This window comes from Glandiceps talaboti, chromosome 11 (genome assembly GCF_964340395.1).
Source record: "Glandiceps talaboti chromosome 11, keGlaTala1.1, whole genome shotgun sequence".
In the NCBI taxonomy this organism is placed as follows: domain Eukaryota; kingdom Metazoa; phylum Hemichordata; class Enteropneusta; family Spengelidae; genus Glandiceps; species Glandiceps talaboti.
In genome coordinates, this window is record NC_135559.1 from 1,606,338 (window position 1) to 1,617,500 (window position 11,163).

The window sequence follows — 11,163 nt, forward strand, 5'->3', positions numbered from 1 at the left end:
GGCCTGTAGAGTGAAATTTGCATATTTACAAACACACGAGGTGTTCACGCTTTGGCAGCATGTTGCCACATTGTCCGTGAGGGTCCGTTTTTTTCTATATAAAATTGTCTTGTCGCCAAAAAGGCAAAGATGTATTAAAGACTGTATATTCCAAACTTATACAAACGTGGAAGGACATAATAACGGTCTTAAATGCAAAAATCTTTATATTTTCTTTGTTTACAAATGTACATACACACATTCATTCATTACTTTGGTGCGTGATAGCCAAGCTAAAATTAGCATATATTTACATACATTTCTGACCAATCCTGGGAACGGATGTTGCGAAACCCATGTGTCGATTGGTTTTTATATGAATATATATATAAATATGAATAACTGTTACCATATTTATTTATTTATCAAGCCGTGTACACAAGAAGCGACACTGGCAAGAAAACATATGAAATGAAGCATTGATGTTCAATATTGAATTGATTGGCCGGGTTGTTCAACTATATGACGTATATACATGCACACAAATTATATGTGAGTAGTGTAACGAAAGTCACCTAGCAGTCTTACAGGGTCAGGGTTATTGGCAACTGTAGCCCACCTGTACATAGAATTCCTTTTTCTCTTTTTTTTTTGAAATTACTACATGTCATTACAGTCATATAGAGCAGAGGGACTATGTTGTAAAACTACATCTCAAAGAATGCAGTGAAATTTGACTCACCATTGCTAAGCATGCCCTTCAGACCTCCTCAGCGATGAGTTTATTGGCAAAAATTTGCAACCATGCATTTTTTTTATTTACAAGTGAAAGACATTTCTGTAATGGCATAATATTTTTTTCATGAAATAACTTTACAATAAAAAAAATAACGACAGTGTTTTTGTTTTTATAAGCATTTTTTTACAAGTTAATGGCTTTCAATAATGACATGTTTTTCCTTAAAATTGCTAGTCAAATGAAAAAAAAATAACGAAAATGTATGGGTTCTGTTGGGGTTTTTCCGCCCCTACTATACACGAGTAGGATCTTGAAAATATGATGACAGAACAAAAAGTCAACACTTGGGTTCTTTTTATCTGACAGTTTCTGGAGTAAACGGGGTAAATACTAGCCTGGAATCCTGGCGACTGGGAATATAGAACTTGATTAGGATTTCCCCATGATGGGAGATAACGAATTCAAAACCCACATTCGCATGGATTCTAGGCTATGTAAACGCATACTAAAAACTGTGGATTATTAATTTATTGATATGTATGCAAGCATTAGCAGCCTTGCAACACATTTGGCGAACAGCCAAATAGGTGCATGTCCTAGCTCAGCATTGATAGTGCGTTGCCTTATTGTCACATAGCACTGGTCACAGTAAATACAAGAAACAAAGACGACTAGTGTCTGTTTGTCCTTCCAATTCCTTCGTTGTCAAGTTATAAATTAGACGGTCAGATGACGATGACGTCATTACAGTCTAGTTATATAAACATAGTAATGATGTTATTATTATTGGCCCTATGATCAAACCAACAGATTTGATGAACAAGTTCACAGGTGTGGACAAAAATTCCAGTTTTTGCTTTCACTATCAATTGTGTGTACAGTATCTCAAAAAGTCGAACTGTCGATAATGATGCTTGAGATTTTGACATGGCGAGCTTTGATTTAATTAATAGGCAATGTTTTTTATTTCCCCTGAAATAACATGTAGGTTTTTCGCCTGCTTTTAAGATATCACACACCTGTCATGTTTTGTATCACGGGTAAGATCTAGACTAATACGTAAACACTACAATGACCTGACATTTTCGTGTTCGCAACTGAAATCAGACACAACAACCCTCTACCGTGTAAATATGAATTATTGTTGTGCTGTTATTGCACTAGTAAATCAATATTGATTCAAAGTAACATAATATATCAACCCGGTACATCAAACCCCGGAGATGTCGCCTTTTCAATGGTGACTTTATGCGAATCAAAAAAAACCATATGATATATCAAAACATTGCCATTTTCAAATCAACGGACATGTAGATTGAAACCACACATTTGTATCCCGGCTTTGGAAAAATTACAACCGATCGAGAAACAAAAACATATAAAACTCAATATTGTGGGAATTGTGGTGAAAACTGAACATCCACTTCCATAAAAACTTCTTCTAGACTGGAGCATTTATATTTCAACCCTTCATTCACAATGATAAACAAACTTCAAGTTTGCTCCACAGATCATTCAGGAGAAGCTTTATAATATGTCTGTTGCTCTTCTCTCTCCCCTCCCTCCCCCCCCCCTCTCTCTCTCTCTCTCTCTCTCTCTCTCTCTCTCTCTCTCTCTCTCTCTCTCTCTCTCTCTCTCTCTCTCTCTCTGAGAGTACACACATACATATTTATGTTTGTCACCATATACATACAATATATTTTCATTTCCTATTCGAAAAATCATTAAATGCGGTGGTACAGTGGTATCACAAGCAATATACAAAATTGTCCTTCTAGAACTATATTCTTTATCGTTTTAAGCTCATAGAAGACGTTCAAAATTATAAACAAGGTATAAAATGAATTAATAGACCCCGGGCCCTACCTTTGTAGGTTATTCACCTGCCTTGTAGATAGAGTTCATACATATGTCATGGGTGCAACATATTCCTTGCCAGCGTGCAATTGATGTTTACTACAGTAACTGTGGACATAAACATCTAGGCCTTGAATAATACTTGTGACCTCACCCTTCTGCAGCCGACACTATACAATATACTACACAGACACAACAACAACACTCAAGAGTATGGTTTGAATAATTTCTACATAGTGTGGTATAATATCCTTCACTGATCCTCATCTCTACATCGTATATCAACATAGACTTTTGTAACACAATACTACATTATACATGGAATAACGGCAGACTAAAGGTCAAATGAAGAGCATATGCGAAACCATGTCACACATCGAAACATTACAATATTTAGGGTTAGTGCTAGGATCGATTTCAATGCCAAACTCCTCAAATTGTCCCTAGCCCCATAACCCGGGAGCCATAACCGCGGGTTAATAGCCACATGCACAGTGTAGTTTCAATATGAAGAACAGTTTCAGATGTTAATTTACCTATAATTATACATTGTTTTGAAGGGTTGCATTTAAATACTTTTCTTCACTTTTTAAAATAGTTAGGAGAAACCCATCTGAGACTCATGCTTTATCAACTTATGTTTTATTTATTGTTTTTATAATTTTGTAAATTTATGTGCATGATTTGTACTTATCATGCATCTTATATAGCGGTCAATGTCACGTCAGAGAAAACCAATAATCGTGACTAAAGTATTCAATTGGTAACAACCACAGGCACTCGAATCAATCTGTATGAGTTTTTTAAAATGCTTATTCACTGTACATTTATTTTTTTTAAATCATACAGATTGATTCGAGTGCCTATGGTAACAACGATGATAAGACCTATTGTATTTTTTAATCGTTCTGGTTTCTTATACCGTTACCAGGAAAAACGGACTTCCTGGTCTAGAACTAAGTGGCAAATGCAGTTTGAATGGTGTTGTGAAATTCACCGTTACAGTAACATCTTTCAAAACCCAAACCACAGACAAGTAAGAAAACCCAAGCATGATGGATTAGTATCCTCTCCCAAATAATTTTAATCAGAGAGGCTAATTGACAGGTAACTGAATACATTAGATTTCCTCCATCACTTTGCTGGTGAAAGGACTGAGTCAACATGTCTGTATGGACCCAAGCTCTGTCGTCACCCTTCCGGACCGTGATGTAAATCTTGACGTCACACGTGATGTAAATCTTGATGTCATGTGATAGTCCAAACATTGAAGTCCTTGGACTTTGAAATCTAGATTCTGACGTCATTGACGAACGATTTATCTGACGTTGTTGTTACAGAGTAGTTTTTCAACAACAATATTTCATATTTGTATCCATATAAATTCATATTAATATGAAATAATATTCATGATGGCTGAGTAACGTTGCATTTGTATTCTTTGGACTTCAGACCATACAGAACACCAAGACAATATTACTCGGTTGGATTGATGTGTCATAAGTGTCGACGTCATATCCGTAATTTTATCTAATCTTTGGTATTTTGACTAAATATCAACATGTATGACGTCACTGTCTACAACTGTCACCGTGTGAAGGTCATCCATAGGTCACGTTGAAAAACTAAATGAATACTTCGGTTTTGTACTAGGTGTAATATATCAGACCATGTACCACTAAATTCTTTTAATGGTCTGAGGTAATATATTGTAAAATATCCATCTATGCGATGGGGAAAACATGTATTTATTGTTTATCATACTATAGAACTTGTTGATTCAAGTGTCAGTGCTTGTGTGTATAGCAAAAGAGAAGGGTCTTGGCTACTCAAGCTAGCTGAGAGGGGTTTACAAAAAGTCGTCCACCACCCCCCACCCCCCCCCCACCCCCCACCTTGTGCAAATACTCTACATCATGGTACCAGGGACCATGAAGTCAACCCATCACTTAATTTATAACAATTTATTTGACAATCAGTGCAAAACATCGAAGAGCAAAGAACTTTCACATGCAGGACCAACTCCTCCCCTCACGCACCCCCCCCCCCCCCCACACACACACATCATGATGTAGTGACACAAGTGCTGTTAAGTGTTCTGCAAATTGGTAAGATTTTCGAGTTGTATTCACAGATGTGTTAAATAAGGGCTTTGGCGTATGGGTGTGCAATTTCTGACTAATACATGACTGAAACGGGGAACAGGGACACTACACTATGTGTATCCAGAGATGTCAGTACAAGTTCTACTACAGCCTACAGGGCCTGTAAATTTGGTCAGCTTTCAGGACTGTGTGCCTATACATGTAACAGGTCTAGTCTGTTGGTACAGGTATGTACATGGTGTATAATTTCTGTGAAAATCTCACAAATGGGTTGTAGTCTATTTATAAATTCCCCCCTGGGGATGGTTTAGCCTGGGGTTTGACCAGTTGATGACACACACACACACACACACACACACGAGCATCAGAAAGTGCATATTATTATACAAACACATGATCATGACATGATACAATCAGACCTGTAACACATCTGCATACACATCAACCTATAGTCATGCGCATATAAATACTTTCACATGTAGAAAATAGACCATGTGAGTGTGACACATGCCTGCTTTGTACACATCAATGTCTCAGCGGTGTACTATCCTCAGCACAGTACACAGTTATGTAGCAGCACCTCTGTTGACAGGCCTCAGTGGCTACATCTCTTTTACAACCTTGCGTCTTCACTAACAGACCTGTACCGCAGGGGTGCTACAGTTTCTTCACTAACAGACCTGCACCCTAAGGGTGCTACAGTGTCTTCACTAACAGACCTGTACCACTGGGGTGCTACAGGGTCGGCATAGGACTTGTTCCATGGGTAAAATTTTATTTTCTGTGTAAATATCTGTATTGATACACTACAATTTGAATGATTCAGGACAGAAATATCCTTCATTAACAGCCCTTTCTAAGATGAGGATGATTTCAGTAAAAAAAACAATTCCTTAGCCTGTCTACATTGCGAGCTGTGATTTTGCTTCATTCTTGACGAATACACAAAATCACAGATCACAATTTAGGCAGGCTACTAGTACCTGTATTCATATACAAGGTAGATTTTGCTGACACTATTATTTTAAACATACTGTACAAACCATGAAACTGTTTGAATAAAGTGTTAGTTGTGAAGATTACAATGCTACACTTGATAAAAGGAAAGTAAAGTATAAACATGTAACTACACACTGACAATTGAAAATAATAGATAGATGGACATAGAAATAGTAATACCAGTCTTGTGTTCAGGGTTTGGGAGAATAGCTGTACGAGTTGTAATGTTCCATTGGCAAAGAGCCAATCATCATGACCCAGATAACTACACAGGTTAAACCTTCTCACGCTATAACTATATTTAGTGTTTCAATTAGTATAAATTATTTCAAATATGGATTGATATGCTAATGCGTACTGTTTTGATAGATAAAGGGTAAAATTAATTTATCAATTCAATCAAAATCGTTCCATGTTTTGTCCTGGATTAGTTTCAACTTTGTATGACGACAGATAGTACATGGCGATAATGACATGTGATCTATACAAATTACTGTATGAGATGGAAACAACTTTTGTATTCTACATACAAGATCACAACCTCTTCATGTTAGTCTTTGCCCTAGGTCAGTGACTCTGGACGCCACTTGTTGTGGAAAAAACGACAACAAACCTTTTCCTGATATAATTAGAGTACAGTGAACTGTTTACTATGTTCACTTTACACTATACTTTTTTCACAGACATGTACTATTTTAAATTTGCATAAGGACCAGAGGCCTAGTAATGCAATAAATTATTACTATTATTTATTATAGTAAACTGTGTTTTAGGCCAAATTTCATAAAATTCATTCAGTTATGCATTATAGTACTTATGATAATTCTGTTAACATTTTACAATCACTGGGAAGAGATATTTGTTTTTTGGCTTCCCACACATAATTTCTACAGGCGTAGGAAGGTACGTCTAGTAATCATAGGTAAAATATATTTTCTCAGGATTTTATTTAATTAGAATAAAAAGGAAATAATATAGAAAATAAATTCCGAATGAATATTTGATTTTTCTTTGATGTCATGTGATTGTTATGAATAGAAGGCTCATGTAAAAAGTCAGAGAACCGCAAGTAGATTGCATCTAAATAATACACTGACGTTGTCATCGTGTTGAAGTCAGCTGGTGTGGTATTTTTACAATCATGTGACATGTCTGCACATGTCTGAAAAGACTGGATTTGAATTGCTAGCAATTATATTTTATGTATGCATGGACATTATCCCTTTATGACAAAGTTGTCAAAGAAGAAAGTTAGTTTATGTATTGATAATGGCCGATATAGTTTCAGCCCATTTTATTCAACACAACAGAATAGTATAATATTACTCTATAGCAGTCCACCATGTGACAAACTCCCCATGTACAATGTTGACATTATACAGACTTTCACAATGCTATACTCAATCAATGCATTCTATGTATTGCTCATAGTGGTCTAACATTTGAGTATTTATTTAACATATGGTACATGTATACATGTAAATGCACTTTGTAGGTGTATTGGAAGAGTACCCACAGCTATCCTAATTACCCAATTTTAAGCATCCACAAAAATTGTACAATTATGATATGAAAACTAAATTTTATTTCAAAACCACAGTACCAGCAACTTTTTGGTGATCTGTTTTGTAAGTTTTGTTTTGTTGTCTATGTTGACTTGCTTTGTTATCTTCCTTGCATATATGCAGTGATTCAATAATTCATCCTTAATATGTAATAATGTTGTACTCAAAAGCTATCCATTAAATGTTTTGAGCATTTCTACTTATGAAATTGTGTTTAAAAATTTGCTACATCTTTTATAGAGCTAACAAATATATCCTTTATGTTATTTTAAAAATAACTTATGTCAAAACCTAAATTTTGACACTCAATATATGATGTAATAAGAAAACAGCAAACTTAGTCATGTGACAGAGCAATTATGTAGGTGATACATAATTGCAGAGGTAGCATTTTGGAAGGAGTGCAGACCAGTGTGCCCTCTAAGCCAATATGACATGCCACTGATGCACACAATTTCTAGTGATGTACCAAAATGTGGTGTTCCCCTATCTCTCACTATGTGGTGACTCACAAGAAATGCCAGTTTTTGTCATTTAGACTCACAACAAAATTAGAGGGCACACTGGTGTAGACCTTAGTTTTAGTGGACCGCCACAATGGTAACACAGCTCTCAACTCCAGACCTGTTGTCAGAGTTGTCATTGTCAACAACCCCAATCCCACATTTTATAAATTAAGTTCATTCCCTTCGAGTAGTAGCCTACAGATGGTGTAAATGCAGTTTTTTGATTTTGTAAAATTTCTATTGATTTATGTGGTAGGCTGAAATATTTGGAGATTGGTCAGCAATAAGAACAAAGTCTTTGTTTGCAGGATGCATAGAAGATATCCAGTTAATTTTGTCATTATGGTTTATTTGTAACTTTAGGCAATTTTGCTCAGAAGTTGTGTCCATATTATCACTGGCTTGTGCACCTTTTCCATCTTGGTGTGATGCTTCTACAGACTTCTGTACTGAGACATCCCATAATAGTATTTTCCCATCATTCCCTGCTGACAACAACCAATCATTTGGCAGCATTCTTGGAAAATGAACTTGTGACACACCTTGTGTATGACCAATCAAACTGTTCATTTGCTGTATTCCCTTTTTGCCCTGAAATTCAAATACTTGTACTGTGGCATTTTCCAAGGCACAGACTAGAAGTCTGTCATTTCTGGAAATATCTACACAATGAATCAAGGGAGGATTAACCAAGTACATCTCACCAGGACTTGCTTTTTTAACATATTCCTGCATGTTCAGTTTTCGTAAAACTTGCCCACGACCACTTTCCCAGTGAATTATACATTCGTCCATCGCTCCAGAAACAAGCTCCCATTGTTTCTTCCTGCGGAACTTCACACTCGTACAAATGTTGGAATGTCTTCTCAGAGTTCTATGCACTTTCTTCTCTCTCAAGTTGATGACTTTAATTTGACCTGCATCATCACAAGACGCAAGTAATTCCTCATTAGAATTTAAAGTTATCTGGTTAATTTCTTCTTGGTTAAAACTGTAACTACATACTGGCTCTTTTAAGTTTTTCAAATCGTATGACTGGATATGATTGCCTGACGATAGGTAGAACTTGGACGAGTCTTTCTGGCAGAAACAAATGGAAGTAATATCTTCATCAAATTTATCAAGAGTGTTAATGACCTTGCCCTCCGAAGTCCACAGACAGCAGCGTCCATCTTGACCTCCTGAAGCTGTGACCCCATTGGTGCTACTGTCCAGGCATAGAATTGTGTCCGTGTGTCCATCATTCCATACCTGGACAGTAAAATCTGAGCTTGCCATTCTGTAAGTACCTTCTCAATGCTACAAGATATAAATTGAACAATATATTTCTAAGTGGTCATGCTGAACACACATCTGACTTAAAATTGACATCATGCAATGGCACTCATCAGTTTACATGATTGGTTAGTTTCAATTACCAATTTAAATTTTGTAACCACTCGAAAGATTTTCTAATAATGACATTCTAGAATGAACACTGTGTGTATGTGTGTGTATATGTATATATGTATGTATGTATGTATGGATGGATGGATGGATGGATGGATGGATGGATGGATGGATGTATGTATGTATGTATGTATGTACATGTATATATGTATGTAACGGTATGTATGTATGCATGTATGTAGGTATGTACATATATGTGTGTGTGTACATGCGCACGCGTGTGTGTCTGTGTGTGTGTGTGTGTGTGTGTGTGTGTGTGTGTGTGTGTACAACACATACAACCATCAAGAGTAAAAATGATCATTTACAGACACAGCGACACACAATGTAATGAGAGTCATGCAACTTCTCACTATGTCTACCATGGAGCATGGATGTATTACTATAGTATTAAGGGAATACATCCATGCATGGAGGTATGAAGTCATGTCCCTACAATCATGGATCTATCTCAATAATAGATCCATGCTACAATCTCAGATCACTATAGAGTCTGAGCTACAATGTACCTTCATCCATGACCATGGCATGTGTCTACCAACTGAAAGTTATTGCATATGGATGTTATTACAGTGTTATAGTTGTCATATCGTCATACTATAAACTAATTTCGCAGATTAAAACATGATTTATGTGATAAACTTACATACACTTATCAACGTGACTGGTTTGAAGTTGACATCCACAATGTACAGTGGGGACAGCTACCCTGGATCGTCACTTGCGTGTGTATGATCATGGATGATGCACGGCGCACGGGGGCAACCATTTTGATTTTCATGAATTTGGCTCATGGGGGCGCAATTCAATAAAATTTGCCAGTGAGATCGAGGCCAGTGTCTTCCTTCGCATCTAAAGTGAAACTGCGCGATCACAGAAACATGTGTAATTTTACCCCTTTCATATAGTGTTGGTTTAATACGTCAATATTAACGATATTATCGACATTTTATTGTATTCTGATAGAAATATTCTGAGCCATAACTCGGGAAACAAATGCCTGTGGGTGAGACAGGGATCACTTATACATCAGAACATCAGAACGTGACCAGGGAACGTGATCAACCGTGTCGTGACAGTCGAGTCCAAGGCTGACCATGTATCAGTTTGGGATCATAAAATCAGCAAGAGTACATTTCGTCCCTATCAATGGGTCGGTACGTGTTTTGTATCATATAACTTTCAAGTGTACATCGTACATGGCTAGATCACAGCCGGGCACTTGTTTCCCGAGATATGTCTGGAATTTTTCTATCAATACAATAAAATGTCGATATATATATCGATAATATAGACATGTTTAGCCAACTATATATGAAAGCGGTGAAATTAAACTTGCTTCTGTGATCGCGCAAGGTCACTCACTGCGAAATTTGTTGATTCAACAACATGTGTTGATTTCGCGGTGATTTGTTGATTCAACAACATTTGTTGATTTCGCGGTGAGTGAAGCAAATATATAGTTGGCTAAACACGTCTATATTATCAATATTATCGACATTTTATTGTATTCTGATAGACATTCTGATACATATACTTTGATGGGCCATGGGTCTCTATCCCATATCCCAGTGGAAGTACGGTCTGATACTCCCTATAAGCTTATACGGTAGCTGACAAATGATAGACACGTGTACACGACGGAGCTAAAATGTAACTTTTGAAATTCACATCTTTGATATGACTGCAAATAAAGTAAAATGACATTTTACAGTAATGTACTACTACTAGTATATGAATTGAATCTGGAATGTGTAACCATATTACAACAACATGTACAGCCAATCCTCTCAATCTACATGATCTAAGATTCTCAGCCTTCATACATACTCAGTGGTGATAATCTCGACCAAAGTATTACAGGCACTTGTTTCCAGATATATGTATCTGAACATTTCTATCAGAATACAATAAAATGTCGATAATATCGATAATATAGTTTCAGTGGTGATAAACTCGACCAT

At 36.5% G+C, this 11,163-nt stretch overlaps 1 protein-coding gene across 2 annotated transcripts; it reads right to left on the reverse strand.

The window, feature by feature from the left end:
- Positions 1-7,686: 7,686 nt before the first annotated feature.
- On the reverse strand, positions 7,687-9,950 carry LOC144442585 (WD repeat-containing protein 53-like). 2 transcript variants are annotated; one of them, XM_078131966.1, is made up of 2 exons: positions 9,846-9,950; positions 7,687-9,049 (listed from the first exon to the last, which is right to left on the reverse strand). In XM_078131966.1, exon 2 carries the CDS (start codon positions 9,026-9,028, stop codon positions 7,988-7,990), a length of 1,041 nt encoding a protein of 346 aa, XP_077988092.1. In that variant the 5' UTR covers positions 9,029-9,049; positions 9,846-9,950; the 3' UTR covers positions 7,687-7,987. The 2 variants fall into 2 exon arrangements, with proteins under 2 accessions (XP_077988092.1, XP_077988093.1); XM_078131967.1 differs by lacking the exon at positions 9,846-9,950 and adding an exon at positions 9,709-9,732.
- Between the last annotated feature and the right edge of the window lie 1,213 nt (positions 9,951-11,163).

Excerpts from the sequence above, each read along its gene's own strand:
- LOC144442585 (XM_078131966.1), bottom strand. The coding sequence starts at position 9,028 with ATGGCAAGCTCAGATTTTACTGTCCAGGTATGGAATGATGGACACACG.